The sequence below is a fragment of the Pantherophis guttatus genome, chromosome 5 (assembly GCF_059756535.1).
Source record: "Pantherophis guttatus breed Tessera chromosome 5, ASM5975653v1, whole genome shotgun sequence".
Classification (NCBI taxonomy): domain Eukaryota; kingdom Metazoa; phylum Chordata; class Lepidosauria; order Squamata; family Colubridae; genus Pantherophis; species Pantherophis guttatus.
This window is the reverse complement of record NC_142067.1, coordinates 45,218,248-45,234,437: the sequence shown is the minus strand read 5'-3', so window position 1 is coordinate 45,234,437 and position 16,190 is coordinate 45,218,248. Positions and strand designations below refer to the sequence as shown.

Genomic DNA, 16,190 nt, shown 5'->3' with positions numbered 1-16,190 from the left:
TACTATTGGAGAAGAAAGGACATAAATTTTCAGAATGCTTATTGTAAACATTCTGTACCTAGCATGATACTAGGATACACAACCTTCAACTAATTTTATTCTCCTTTCTGGAAATTTTATTTATTTATTTTTGAAGAAAGAAGAGTATAACATAGGACTTTGAAGGCCATTTATTTATTTTTAATTAAAACTGGTAAAATCAGATGTAGCTGATCCAACAACCTTACATATCAGTATAAATAAAAAGATAATAGCAAGTTTACTTATTTTTGAGAAATTCTGCCAACACAAACAATCTTTCAAATGGATTAGCATGTAATTCCACCTTTTATTTTTCATATACATGGTGGCAACTCATGTTTGCACAATGGGGCAAATAATACATGGCTAAATAAGTTATTGTAGCTGTGTTTAAAGGAAAAAGCTTACTGTAATTCTTTCATCTCTATCATCCAAAGGAGATCCATCCTTTTTCCAGGAAATTGTAGGTTCAGGATGGCCTCGAGGGGGTTGGCATTCCATCACAGCTGGCTCACCTACTGCTACCATAACATCTGAAGGGTTTTGTCTGAAGTCATCTCGCAGTACTGAAAAGACAAATGGAAAGGGGAGGGGGAACACGAGAGAATATATAAAAAAAATAGTTATTAATCAGCAATGTGTAACCAGCTTCAAGTATTCCCAATGTAAAAATGTAGAATTGGCATTAGATTTAGATTTTGAGTTGCACCAGGACTGGCTTGTTTTGTGGCATTACAATAAACTCATAATTTATTTTAATCTCTGCACTCCACTGCTTCTCTTACAATGATATGGTAAAAACAAACAAATGAACAATGGAATGCCACTTTTCTAAATGTTTTCAGTGACCATACAGTAGATCTGGGAGATGCTGAGAAATCATTTTCTCAGAAAGTGATTCAAAATACTGTATGTAAGAGTGCTCAAGGAACACTTGGTTGCAAGTAAGCCACATCTTGATTCAATAATTATGCATTTATAGCAAAAAGCTTTCATCAGCCAGTCATATGAATTTAACAGGGATTGTTTTTTTAAAAAACATACAACTATTTCAATTAAATACAAAGCACTGAAAAGCCTGAATGTTATACAATATCAGGTTCACAAAGTTCCAAAGTATTGGTTAGATACTATTATTATTACTATTTTATTTTTTTCTCTGTGAAGTTCTAATATTTTTTTCTTTCATCCAATTGTTTACAATTCTCAGAATATAACCACCTTACTTAACCAAGAGAGAAACTAATGAAGTGCAAATAAAAATAAAATACAATCAGAATTGCTATTTGCACTAAATTTAATGTGGATTTTAATAAGAGTATCTTTTGTTATGGTCACTGTCATAATACTAGCTGTTTCACTGTTGTGTGATAAAATACATTAAACATCCCAAAAGTTCAATGAATTTTAAATTTAAATGTATTCAACTTGCTATTTCTACTAAAAGGCAGATCTTTGGGGTAACCAGAATCCATAACTAAATATAGTCATTTCTCTGAAAATTAGCACACAATTTCATTATAAAGTAATGAAATCGGATTAATGGATTTTTCCCTTCATTTCTTCCTTTATTTATGAATATTCTGTTGAGACAGCATAACATACCAATAATTAGAAAAAAGAAATCTAAGGCAGGGGTGTCAAACTCGATTTCATTGAGGGCAGCATCAGAATTGTGTTTGACACGAGTCAAGAATCGGGACATGGGCAGTTTGATGTCACTCGTGTCAAGAGCACCTATAGTGGACTGAGTATTTTGCCAGCGAAAACGGGCTCTTAAGCTCCGCTTTCAGCTGCAATGGCCTCCTGCAACTCTCTGCCAGTGAAAATGGAGCTCTGGAGAGTTGCACATGGCCCTCATGAGCTCCTTTTTTGGCTGCGACAGCCACCTGCAACCCTCTGCCAGCAGAAACAGAGCTTGGGAGGGCTGCACGCAGCCCTTGTGAGCTCCATTTTCGCTTGCCAGACCTTTGCTGTTTCCAGGGTGGTCCCATGGGCCAGATCTAAGAACCCTTGGGCCAGATCCGGCCCCTGGGCCTTGAGTTTAACACCCCTGCTCTAAGGGATACTTTTTACAATTAGGCAGTATCTCCTAAATAGTTTAGGAGAAGATAAAAAGGATAGATATAACCAAATGTTTTTTTCCATTTAATGTGATTTTTTTTTTTGGTTAAAACATCACATACCAAATAACCAATAGTATGCAATTCATTTAAAATTACACTAAGAAAATAACCAAAAAAAAAAAAAAAAGTAATTATTTTTATAGCTGTAAGAAATATATGTAGCATGTAATTGTAAATTTAACCTTTTCCCCCCAGAAAGCCAATTTTCTTTTAGTTTTTCTATCAATTCATTCTAAAATGTAAACTGAACATATACTGAAGTTTTAAATTCATATTTAGCAAAATTTCTACTGTATTTCTCAGAACTTGAAATATAAAAGTCAGTATTACTTTTTAGCGTACACAACCAGTAATGCCTGGTAATGTCAGTAATGCCAGTAACGCTATATTGTGTACAACATTATAGGATGTTCAGCCACACTGCCAGCTGGATTGCCCTGTATGAGAGAGCTTATTCTTTCCTTATTTGTTTCTCTTTTTAAAACTATGATCAAGTGCAGCTTCCCTATGTAAAAAAGTTGCCCCCCAACTTTTTTTCTCTAAAGATTTTTTATTCACAAAGCCTGCTGATTTATTTTAGATGTGGTTTATTGAACAAAGAAAAGTAGTTTGAATTAAACGTAATGCTAAACTATTGTTAGCAAAAACACAATGGTTGGTTTATCAAATAATGCTTTCATCTCATGCCAATTTTTTCAAGAACCAGATTTTATTTTCTCAAAATAGATCAATAAATTCTACTATTACTAAGTAATTTCTTATGTTTTCTTATTGTGATTAATGAAGATTAACAGTCCTTCCCCATTTCCTTCACATATATCTATTTCATGTCTTGTCTTGTCTTGTCTTGTCTTGTCCTCTTGTTGTTAGGAGTCAAATGTTAAGCTATGGCCTACATTTTTTTCAGTCTTTGTGTCTCCTAAGGTAACAGAAAACAAAAGGACAAATGCCAACCAAATTCCTGAATAAATGATAAATTTCATGTAGAGTTTTAAAAGACAGGTATGAAAGTATTAGACACTTCACCTTTGAGAGGGAATTTTATAAATAGATTAGACAATCCCTGACCCATGGGTTATCTTTAAAGATAATTCCTTACCTAAACAAAGAAACAGAATGACCAAGGTGGGAAAAACATCAGTGGGACCAGGAGCTTGTCAATTTACCTATTGTGTTTCATTGTGGAAGCTGGAAGTGATCCTCAGAATCCTTCCTTCCTTCCTTCCTCCCCTCCCCTCCCCTCCCAACAGACAAGTAAGGCTGTTAAAGGGTGGGGGAGGGAGTGGAGGGAGAAAGTGGCCAGCACACTCTCTTGAATCAATTTGGTAAAGAAACCACAATATAATACAGATAATACGATATGTATATATGATACGTTAATATGATGATATACTTTCCCCTTTCACACCACATATTCTTAATTTGTGAATTTAATCTTCACAAACTGAAGAAAGAGATGGGAAAGGCAATGTATTTTGATTTGATCTTTATACATTTGATCCCTTTTTGAGATTTATAAGGTACAAAGCAACATTATATGGAAAAAATGTTACACTGTATTCATCTGATCTTTTTCCAGTAGGCACATTATACATATTTTTAAAAAAGTATTGTATGATACATTATACATTATTTTCCTTTCCTTTATAAACACATCCTCTGTCCTCCTTCTTTACAACTTGTGTTACCTCTTTTAAACCTTACAAATTACAATTGAAAGGAAACAGATATCAATGATTTTTCTGATTAAACATATGCAATAATGTGTTAATTAAATAAAAAATAAGCAAACATTTGTTTTATATCGTAGCAACTACTGCACCATACCTATTCCTGATTCATTAGGATAACTCAAGTTCTTCTGCTCTACAATATGGGATGAAGACAGCAGGTCTCATTATAGAAAGTGGAGTATTAAATATTTTAAATATCAGTACTCACAAATGTAAATATTTCATTTTTTGTGTTTCTCAATTTTCATGTTAGAAAATGGAGGATATGCATAACTCTTTTCTTGCTTCTGAAGAAACACTGAAGAATTTTTTTCAATGACATAAAATTTTGTGATTGAAAAAATCCAGAAGTACAATGCCACAGTAAGTTATTGTAACTAACCCATCCCAATAGCATGCCAAAAATTATCCATGCATAGATGGGGAAAAAGTGGAATCTGATGCAGCACATATTAATTCCACCACTTAATAAGTGCCATATGGACCCTTTGATGTTCATCTTCTGTTTCCCTCCCAGCTTTCAATTTCTGCAACTGCTCAGAGGAGAGACGTGAATCAGAAATGAAACTTCCTGACTACCTCAGTCTTTTCATTTTTATTTTTTTTTTGTGCTTCATCAGCAGGAAAATGGGAAAGTGTCTGCACACAACCACTAATGGAATTTCTGTGATTTTACACTGGATTTTCCATCATTATTTTCCATAGATGGAAACAAGAAACCAAAAAATAAAAAAGATGTAATATTGAATGGCAACCCGCATTTTATTTAGTATTACCTTTGTTAATATATATTGTATATCAACAGAAGTGAAAAGGAAGCATTTATTATAACAGTAAATGTCTGGTAGTACTCCTTAAATTTATAAATGTTAAATCAACATTGCTAATTTCAAATGATATTGGGAATTGGACAGCCATATGTAACCTTTACAATATCCTGTCTAATTTGACTCTATACATTACGTTTGCATATTTCAGAATAAAATATGCCAATTCTTAACTGTTAGCTATCTGTTCATTTCTATCAGAGGAGCTAGTCAGGATAGTTATATATTATGTACTAAGATCTGAAGTGACATTTTAAGATTAATTAGTTGGAGAGTGCAAGTGTCTGATTTTGTGTTTGTGAGCATTAATCTGGTCATTAAGGAAAACATTGATCTTTGAATCCTAGTCACTAGACTCTTCTTATGATCTAAGGTTAATGTTACATATGTAACATTAAGAACAGTATTAAGAATAATAGAAAAAAAATTATCCATGGGCTACATTTCATTCACACCTTTTAGTGGCCTAAATATTTAAAGGAAATTTCATTTTTACTATCTGTCATATTATAAAGCCTCCAGATTTGGACAGAGATAAAGATTTTCAGTTTCAGTTTCAGTTTTCTTGTAATTGTTTTCAGGGCTTATGTAGTAGCTGCAAAATCAAACTTAAGGGATTGTGAATATTTAGTTAGTTAGTTAGTTAGTTAGTTAGTTAGTTAGGTAGTTAGTTAGTTTGATTTATATGCCACCATTCTCCGAAGACTCAGGGCGGCTTACAATGCATTAAGCAATAGCCTTCATACTTTTTTTATTTTTTTTTAAATATACTTTATTGGTTTTTTAAAAAAGGTTTTTTTAAAAAAGAAAATATCAAATCTCAGGTAACATCTGAGGTATCGTGCGATTACATATATACAATATATACACAACAAGTATCTTCAAATCTATCATTATTAGAAATAAGCATATCCTTATAGTCTTGTTCTATTATTCCACCATTTATACCACCTTTCCCATACTGCCTTAAATTTTGAATTCTCATCATCTTTAAGCATACTGGTTAATTTTGCCATTTCTGCACATTCCAATATTTTATTTATTATTGTCATCTCTGGAGGGATTTGTTTATCTTTCCAGTATTTTGCGAAAGTTAATCTGGCCGCTGTTATAATATGTATAATTAATTGTGTCTTGTCCTTCGAGAGTCCATCTCCCATCATTCCTAGTAAGAAAATTTCTGGAGATAATTTTATATCTTCTTCCACTATTTCCCGCAGCCAAGTTCGTATTTTTGTCCAGAACTTTTTTGTCTCTGAGCAGGACCACCACATATGAAAGAAGGTGCCAACCTCCTTTCCACACTTCCAACAAATTCCTGAGGCGTTAGGAAATATTTTTGCTAATCTAGCTGGGGCTAGATACCATCTGTGAAATATTTTGTAGTGGTTCTCCCTATAATTTGCTGATTTAGTAAGGTTATAATTTCTATTCCAAGCCTCCTCCCAGTCATTGAAATTTAGTCTGTAGCCAATATTTTTTTCCCAAATGCTTAGTTGGTTCCTAGCTATCCCTTCTGCTCTGTCTTCGCCTAATAAAAGGTTATAAAATCTGGCTAGCATTTTCTTTTCAATCCCCAACATAATTTTATCTAGATTGTTGTACTTCGTCTCTATACCAAATTGATCCCTATCTTTTTGATATCTAGAACTTATCTGCGTGTAACTCCACCAGTCCAAATTAAAACCTTGATTATTTAGTGTTTCTCGAGATCTAAGAATACCATTTCCATCTAATATGTGCCAAATTTCCCAATATCTCTTTTATTAGTAGCAATCAGCGTCTCCATAATTGAGAGCCAAATCGGTATTTTCGTATAAAATCTTTGTCTCATTTCTTCCAATGTTTGGATCAGAGTCTCCCTTAATTTGTGTCTGTGGAAATGTGATTTCTTTTTGTTCTTTGGGCCCCATAAATAAGCGTGCCAGCCTGCCTGTAGATCGTGGCCTTCTAACGTCAGGGTTCTCTTATTTTGTAATGTGACCCATTCTTTGATCCATACTAATTTGGCCGCTTTCTGGTATATTTGCCAATCCAGTAATCCGAAACCGCCCATGTTTCTTTTTCCTTGCAGTGTTTTATATGCAATTCTTGCCTTCTTCCCTTCCCACAAAAAATCTCGCACCTTCCTTTCCAAATCTAGGAAATATTTTTTATCCAGGTTCACCGGAATGGTTTGAAACAGAAATATGATTTTGGGAAGAATATTCATTTTAATTGTTGAAATCTTACCTGTAAGGGATAGTTTTAGTTTCTTCCATCTATCTATGTCCTGCTTTATTTTTTGTAGTAATGGACTATAATTGTCCTCTTTTAAGGAGGAATACCTTACAGTGATCCAGATTCCCAAATATTTTATTTTCTTTGCTATTTGAAGTTCCAGGGACTTTTCTAGCCGCTTATTTATCTCCGCCATATTTCTTACTAAGATTTTAGTTTTAGTTTTGTTAAGCTTAAAGCCAGCGACTTCACCATACTGTTGTATTTCCTGGAGTACCTTGGGACCAGATTTCAAGGGTCTTCCATTATTAAGGCCACGTCATCTGCGAAGGCTTGTATTTTAAAAATTTCTTTCTTAATTTGTAATCCTTTAATTTCTTTGTTGTCTCTAATCTTTCTTAGTAGAATTTCCAACGCCATTATAAAGAGTAGAGGGGACAGGGGGCATCCCTGTCTAACTCCCTTTTGTATCCAGAATGACCGTGTCTTATCCCCATTTATTAATATGCTTGCTCTCTGTTTATAATATATATTTTCGATCATCTTTCTAAAATTTGTGCCGAATCCCATCAAATCAATTTGGTTAATCATGAATTTCCAGTTTAGATTATCGAACGCCTTTTGGGCATCCAAAAACGCTAACGCCAGCTGTTTTTCCGGGTGTTGTTCATAGTATTCTATAACATTTATTACTGTCCTCATGTTATCCCTCATTTGCCTCCCTGGGAGGAATCCTTTCTGATCACTATGAATCCAGCCATTTAGAATTTTTTTTAGTCTCTCCGCAATTATACTGGTAAATAGTTTGTAATCTGAATTTAACAGAGAAATCGGCCTATAATTTGCTATCTGTTTTGGGTCGGCACCTTCTTTCAAAATGAGGGTAATATAGGTTTCTTTCCAGGAATCAGGGATTCTTGTACCAACTAGTACCTCATTAAATATGTCTAACAATTCTGATAGTAGTTCTTCCTCGAATTTTGCATAGATTTCCCCCGGAAGGCCGTCTGGACCCGGTGTTTTATTCTTCTTTATTTTGGCAAGCACAAATTTGAGTTCTTCCATTGTGATTTTATTATTTAACATTTCTCTCTCATCTTCTGCTATCTGTGGCAAGTTAGCTTCCATCAAGTATTGTACAATTTTGTCTGGGTCAGTCGCTTCCTCTTTATATAAGGCTTCGTAAAATTCTCTCGCTCTTTCTAGCTTATCCACCTCTTTTGTCAGAATGTCCCCATTGATGTCTTCTAGTATAAGAATTTGATTTTTTTCCTGTTCTTTTTTCAATCTATATGCCAGCCATCTTCCCGACTTGTTGGCGTTCTCAAAATGATAGTGTTTTATCCTCTTAATTTTTTGTGCCAACTCTCTCTGGTCCAAGATGTTAAGGTTATGTCTTGCCATCATCCATTTTTGTTTGGCTATCTCGTCTCCCGGTTTTTGCTGTAGTTTACTATCTGCTTCCTCTAAATTCTTATTATAGTCGTCTCTAACTTTTCTTTCTTCCTTATTTTTGAACGCCGTATACGATATCACCACTCCTCTCAGATACCCTTTCATGGTATCCCATACAATTTCCTTCGCTGTACCTTGCTTGCCATTCTCAATAAAAAAGCGCTTAATTTCTTCATTTAATTTTATTATAAACTCTTTTTCGTTCAAGAGGTTGGATCTTAGACTCCATCTTTGTTGTCTTCTCTTGTTAATGTAGTGCCAGTGTATTTCAAGAAGTTTATGGTCTGTCCAGGTATTTATACTTATATCTACTTTCTTAATTTCTAAACCTAATTTTCTAGTAGTCCATACCATGTCAATTCTAGACCAAGAATTCTGTGGGTTTGAGAAGAAAGTATATTGGGAGTCATGAGGATGTAAAGTACGCCATATATCAATTAAGTTAATTTCATCGACAAGATCAAAGAAGCTTTTTGGCAGAGGTAATCTTTTATTTCTTTTTCTCTCCCCACTTTTATAATCTTTCAATGGATTAACAATTCCATTAAAATCGCCTAGCATACATATTTCCGCATGGGCCCCGTTCCCTAATTGTTTGTGTAGTTTTTTATAAAATTGTCCCTGTTTCTCATTTGGAGCGTATACTCCCACCAACATCATTTTTGCATTAGCTCTCCTAATTTCTACCATTAAAATTCTCCCTTTAGTATCTTTATACTTTAATTCTGCCTCGATTCCCTTTTTCACATAAATTGCCACACCCCTTTTCTTTTTCTCCGCTAATGACACAAATAGTTTACCAAATTTAATAAATTCTAAGCAATTTGCCTCATCTTCTTTTATGTGGACCTCCTGTAAACAAATTATATCAGGATTCTGTTTTGCCAATTTTGATAGGATTATCTTTCTTTTTTTATGGTCATTCAAGCCGTTGACATTTAAGGATAAGATTTTTAGGCCATCCATTTCTTATGTTGTGTCCGGGTTCTAATTCTTATTTGTCTTTAGCGTTACTGCTCTTACTGGTCTGGTCTTTTTTCCTTGTCCTTCCGCTTCTTCTTTTTTCTTCTCCTCCTCTATATCCTCTTTTGTGATTTGTTCTTGTGAGGTCTCTTCTTCCGTGTTTACCGTATCAATCTCTTCTTTACTAATCTGTTCTTCTTCTCCTCCTCTTATTTGGTCTAGGAAGTCTGGTGCTTCGGATAGGCTATCGATTTTAACTTTTCTTCCTTGCCATGATACTATCATCCCCTCTGGCAGGATCCATCGAAATATGACATTCCTTCTATTCAAGTGACTCACCAGGAACCTATAGTTTTTCCTCACTTCCCTCACTCTTCTAGGTATCTGTTTCAGGATATTCACCTCCTTTCCTTGAAATTCGATCTTTTCTTCTCTCGCTATATTAAGGAGAATATCCCTCACTTTCTTCCTGGCGAACTTCACGTGGACCTCCCTGGGAAGTCTGTTTCTTCTAACATAGTTCGTTTGAACCCTGTAGACCTCATCAAGTTCTTTAATAATATCTTGTTTGTCCTGCTGAAGGACATCTGCTATCAACCCGGCTATTTTGTCACTTAAGTCCTCTTCCTTCTCTTCGCAGATGTTTTGGAGGCGAATGTAGTATGAAGCCTTATCCATCTCCAGCTGTAGCAGGGACTCTTCAATTCCTTTGTTTTGTAACGCATATGTTCGGTCCACCATGTCTAATTTTTTCTCGCTTTGTTCCATCCTCTGTTCTACATCTTGGATTCTCCTTTCATTATTCGCGATAGAGGCCTGAATCTCGGTCATTTTTGCGTCCAAAACATGAATATCCGTTTTAAGTTCGGAGTGGCTATTTAGCAATTTCTCCTGCATTGCTAGCATGGTCTCTTGAATCAGGAATAGAGAAGATTGTACTGTTTGAAGAGTTGGAGTTGATGGTGGCTTATCTGACTTTTGTATACCTTCTAAGGGTTTCTGAATTACTGGGGACAGTGTTGTTAGAGTAGGGTTAGAGGGAGCTTTTTTAACAGATTTCAGGATTGTCGAAGTCATTGTTGCCATTTCTTTCAGCGTTATCTTTTGTTCTTTTATAATTTTCTCAATATTTTTCCAAATGACCATTCAATAATTTTGCCCTATTTGCTTTATCAATTCCTCTTCTTAAATCTATTAAGGAATTTGCTATCTTAATTAATTAGGATTGATTCCTCAATTCAGCAAGCTATCTTCCCTAAATCAAGCCTTATAGATATTGTAATTATTGTGTAGCTAAATTCAAATCTTACTATAAGAGTTAATATAAATCTTAAATATCAATATTCAAAGCTTAATATATGAAGTTAATATAAATAGATTAATAAATGTTGTCTATAAAAATAAATAATCTATAATAAATAAATGTAGATAGATATGACTAGATAAGTATTAATTTAAATAACTATATATATAATATAAATATAATAGATGTGATTATATAATTAATTTGTTGATTTTAATTTTAAATCCAAGTCCTTATATATAAATATATAGACATGTAAATATATTCAATAGCAACAAGATAAGATCAGTGTTTGAATTCTATACTCTATATTCTTTAGCTATTTATAATTACTACTATTATTCAGGAGATAATCAAAGTTCCAATATTATAAATCCAATTAATCAATTAATCAAAGGACGTAGAAAATGGGAATCAGAATGTCACCAATTATATATATCTTTAGTTGTACAAGAATGATGTCAGCCAAGTCATAAATCTTCTTCTCTCCGCTCTCCACCTGCTTCCAATGCTTTCCGGCAGTTTTCTATGGTGGATCCTGCTGCTAGATCGTCCTCCTGTCAATCTTCTGCTAACTCCCTCCTTCGACTCAATGATGGCTGCACTTCCTGTTTCTTTGCGGTACTCACAGGAATAAAAGTTCCGAAGATCAGAGTCTCAGTCTCTTGTTTACTTTTCGCTCCGCTTCCAATCACAGCGCCAGCCGCATCAGCACTCGCCCTCCTCTCTCTCTCGCCGCAACCTCCAGAGCTCTTTATACAGATAAAACTGCTCTCTGCGTATTCCTGGTCGGCTTGCCGGATCTCCGCCAATACAATCCGCTCCCACTCTCCGTCGCCGCCTCACACGATCGAGCACTCCTCACCCGACTCTGCCGACCTCTCTCTCCACGCCAAACCCCTCAAAGTATGGAAAAGTGGTAACCAATCTGGCACGGCACCTCAGATCTTCCTCTTAGCTCCCGACTTTTTTGCTGGCTATTGCGGCTTCAGGCCAGCCATGAAAGGGCCGGCTCGCCGCGTTGGTTCGACAGAGCTGCCGGGTCCAGCGGGGGGTGGTTGCGCCCCACACTCTCGCTCGCCCAGCTCTCTCTCTTGTCCGCAGGTCTCTGATAAAGGGTCCCCAAAACATGGTGATAAAGAGTGTAAGGGAGCAGCGATCACTCACCCAACACCCTGTCGCCTCAAGTCACCAACCGGAAGTCCCAATAGCCTTCATACTTTTGTATATACCTGCTTAGTAGGGCTTTTTTGGCCCCCCCTAAGCGGTGTTCTATTTTATACAAAGTCAGCTTATTGTCCCCACAAACCGGGTCCTCATTTTACCTACCTTGAAAGGATGGAAGGCTGAGTCAACCTTGAGCCTGGTGAGAATTGAACTCGCAGTAATTGCAGGCAGCTGGCAGCTAAATGCTACTTTTAACAGTAGTTTAGTCTGCTGCGCCACCAGGCTCCTATGATATCTGATCTATCTACCTACCTACCTACCTACCTACCTACCTATCACCTATTATTTTAATAAACAACTCAGGGTGGCAACCATACTGTATCTAAAGTTCCTCCTTCCTCCTATTTTTCCCACCCTGTGAAGTGAGTTGGGCTGAGAAAGAATGACTGGCCCAAGGATGCTCAGCTGGCTTTCATGGCTAATGAAACTGAACTCATGGTCTTCAGTTTGTAGCCCATTGCCTTAACCTCCGGCTCAGTTCTGAGCATCCCATGATTCTGAAAGTATCTATAGTTTTTATATGAACTGAATGTTTTGCTACAAAATGTTAGAAGTACTAGTTTTGTTACATATAAAATATATATATTTAAAATATTTCGATATGATATTTGACATTTCCATTATCACTCTTGTTCTGCAATTCAAACATGGAATAATGTAACTACAAAGAATTTCACTGTCAACATACATTAAATCACCATCTTCCTTTGTAGGAACCAAAGTCGCTTTATGAAGTGAATTTGGTTTCAACTTCATGTTTTTTGATACCATAATATTCATTATTATAAAAAGAAAATATCTACAGTTAATTTCATGCAAGAGTTTAGCCATTCCTGACCAAATCATTTTTCTGATGAGTCCCCAACACAATCTTTACATGATATGAAGTACAAAATGATCACTGTCTGCAAATTTGTATGCCTCTTTACTATTTAAGAGCATTTGTTTACCAATTCAAAATTTTAAAAAATTAAATATGATAGTTGCTGAAGTTTGGATACCCAATTTTCCTTGCAGAACTCTTTATAGCTCAGCAATATTGTAATATTTACATGAATTGCATATTTGAGAACTCTTTCAGTGATTTTCATTTGGAGTGGGAAGAGTGAAAAAAAAATCCAATCACAATAATAGAAACTTTTATAGAGTTTTAGTTTAGGCTTAATAGATGAAGAACATGAAACTTCTGGATTTTGTGCTTGAGATGGAAAAAAATGAAATATTGATTTTGGATTTTGCTGATTAGATAAACTTGTTCTTATAGAAATGGCTAGTACAAATTAAATATGTAAAAGTATAAAGGAAATATATTCAAGAGCAACAGAAGCAACTGGATTTCTGTATACAAATCCATGAAAGCATGGGCTACTTTAAACTATCTGGAGAATTAATTAAAAAAGGAATGAAGCATTTTAATGAGAAGTGCTGCTGTCATAAACAATGGGAATGCAGATTATCCTCTAACAACGTAAATAATTTAAGAGTCCTATAATGGAAATGAATCTAAAAAAGGAGGTAAAGAAACATCAAGTGAATAGCTTTGATACTAAATACAAAAAGCAGGGAAAAAAGTAAAATATTTGCAATTGTTATGATCTCATATTGTTCACTTTTAATTAGAGTAAATATTATTAATATTCTCAGTATTTATGAGCTAAAACTGCAAAATGTTTAGCTTTCTTTAAGGGCCACATCTGAAAGTTAAAATCATTTTCCTTTTGGATAAGTATGGCTTAGGTTTTAATATAAAGAAAATATAAACAAATGATATACAAGATTGTCATTGATTTCAACATCTGTGTACCTGTTACACAAATACCAATTAAAATGTGTCCAAATAAATTTAAATCCCTTAGTAATATTATATTAGCAAACTAGCCAATGGAGAATCAAGGTGAAGCCTAATTACCTACTTATAATACTATATATTACCACTCCAGAGGATGGTAGAGGACAGGAAGGCCTGGAGGAATGTTGTCCATGGGGTCGTGATGGGTTGGACATGACTTCACAACTAACAACAACAAAAACTATTATTATTATGGGTTGTTCTTAAATTGTATACCAATTCCCACAGAAATAATAAAACAAAATATCCGATTGATATGTTTATATTGACATAAATAATAGTATTCAAATTTTGGCTGATAGTTAAAAAATAGCTCTGTGGTATTATTTTCATAACCATTTATTTGCTGGAAAATTTAAACAATCTGTTGGGTCAGATCTTTTAGGGATGATGTAGCAGGGAAATACTTTGGCCACTTAATGATAAGGAAGGACTCACTGGAGAAGAGCCTAATGCTGGGAACGATTGAGGGCAAAAGAAAAGGGGACAGAGAATGAGGTGGCTGGATGGAGTCACTGAAGCAGTAGGTATGAGCTTAAATAGTCTCCGGGGGATGGTAGAGAACAGGAAGGCCTGGAGAAAAGTTGTCTGTGGGGTTGCAATGGGTCGGACACGACTTCGCAACTAACAACAAGTAGTGAATACTTGTATTGGAAAGAGGTGAACTAAATTGTGTCTTAAGGTACTTTTAACAATTACACTCCATGATTTCAAGGTACAAATAAAACATTTTCAGAAAAAAATAGCAAATGGAGCAACAGACTTAATGACACAGACTTCAATGTTGTTAGGTAACAGTAATTACAAGGGTTAGGATTTACTGTTTGAGTAATAGAGTACATCTTAATACTTGTACATTTAATCTTTTTGTCCTAAATAATCCCTGGACAAAATTATTAGAAGATTTCAGTTGCTTATGAAGTTATTTATCTAGCACCAAAAGTAAAATTGAAAAGTCATGGAAATTCTCCATAGGAGATACAAATATCAGACATTGTCAGAATAACATATGAAATGTCCACAAAAATTTGGGAGGTATATTAAGAACTCTGAACCAAACTGAATGAATATAGTAGGATCACTGCTTATTCATAAAGATTAGTCCAGAAATGGAAAGCATAAATTTAATTAACCTGTTTTCTAAACCTGTCAGTGCTTAACTAAGAGTCCCGAAAGCATAATAGACAAAATTTCTGTCCATGCAAGGAAGATTGCACTGCTATTGCAGTGCTGGAATTTGCAGAACGGGGCTATGCAAAGCTAGATGAATAAAGTATAGTGTTATCACACACACATAGCTGGAAAAATGAAATGAAATTTATTTATTATTTATTTATTTATTATTTAAATTTGTATATTGCCCTTCTCCCGAAGGACTCAGGGCGATGAACAGCCAAAATTAAAATACATACAATATAAAATTTAAAATAATTTAAAAGCAGAATTAAATTGAATTGGCTTCCCAAATATTAAAACCCATTACCCTTAAAATAACCCATTAAAATTTTAAGCCAGCCCAGCTTGCTGAAATAGGAAGGTCTTCAAAGCTCGATGGAAGGTCCAGAGGTCCGGGATTAGTCGTATTCCTGGGGGTAGCTCGTTCCAGAGGGCGGGTGCCCCCACAAAGAAGGCTCTCCCCCTAGGGGTCGTCAGTCGACATTGCTTGACCGACGGCACCCTAAGGAGGCCCTCTCTGTGGGACCGAGTTGGCCGGTGGGAGGTTATCGGTGGCAGAAGGTGGTCTCGTAAATAACCGGGCCCTAAGCCATGGAGCGCTTTAAAGGTGAGAACCAATACCTTGAAGCGCACCCGGAAGACCACCGGAAGCCAGTGCAGCTTGCGCAGGCAAGGTGTCACATGGGAGCGCCATGTCGCCCCCATAATTACCCGTGCGGCCGCATTCTGGACCAGCTGGAGCTGCTCCTCAAGGGGAGCCCCATGTAGAGAGCATCGCAGTAGTGATATGAACTACTACTATGAACTATCAGAAATGATATGAACTAAGTAAAAAAAAAAAAAGCACAACAGAGAAATTCCAGGAAATGAATGTGCCATTGTGGGTATGGTCAGAAACAAACTAAAGAAATTCTGTGGGAGCCATGCCAAGGATGCTTTTTATTTCTAGATGTTTTCAAGCAGTTCTTCACATAAATGGGGCATTTAGCCAAGACATTTACGTTGAGAATTCCATCATAGTAAGATTAAGATAGGTTGGAGGAGGAAAAGGAGAATTAGAGAAAGAGAGCACATTATTTTCTCATGAAGGGATGCTCCCGTTGCATTCTGAACACAGTAAAGACCATACATTGTTGTGGATCTTTAATGTTTGAGTTTTAGTACCGTGTTTTCCCAAAAATAAGACATGTCCTGAAAATGAGACCAATCGGGCTTTTCAGGACATGTGATAATATAAGCCACCCCCGCAAAATAAGCCCCCAGACCAACTACATGCTCCACTCCCCCCGC

General features: G+C 35.6%; 1 protein-coding gene across 12 annotated transcripts in view; it reads right to left on the bottom strand.

Annotated features, from left to right (window-relative positions):
- ROBO1 (roundabout guidance receptor 1) overlaps nt 1-16,190 on the bottom strand; it is a 532,491-nt gene that overhangs the window by 84,653 nt on the left and 431,648 nt on the right. For all 12 annotated transcript variants that reach the window (XM_087895014.1, XM_087895012.1, XM_087895011.1 and 9 more), the window contains one exon: nt 430-587. In XM_087895014.1, coding sequence (XP_087751140.1) covers nt 430-587 — 158 coding nt within the window. The remainder of the gene's footprint in view (nt 1-429; nt 588-16,190) is intronic.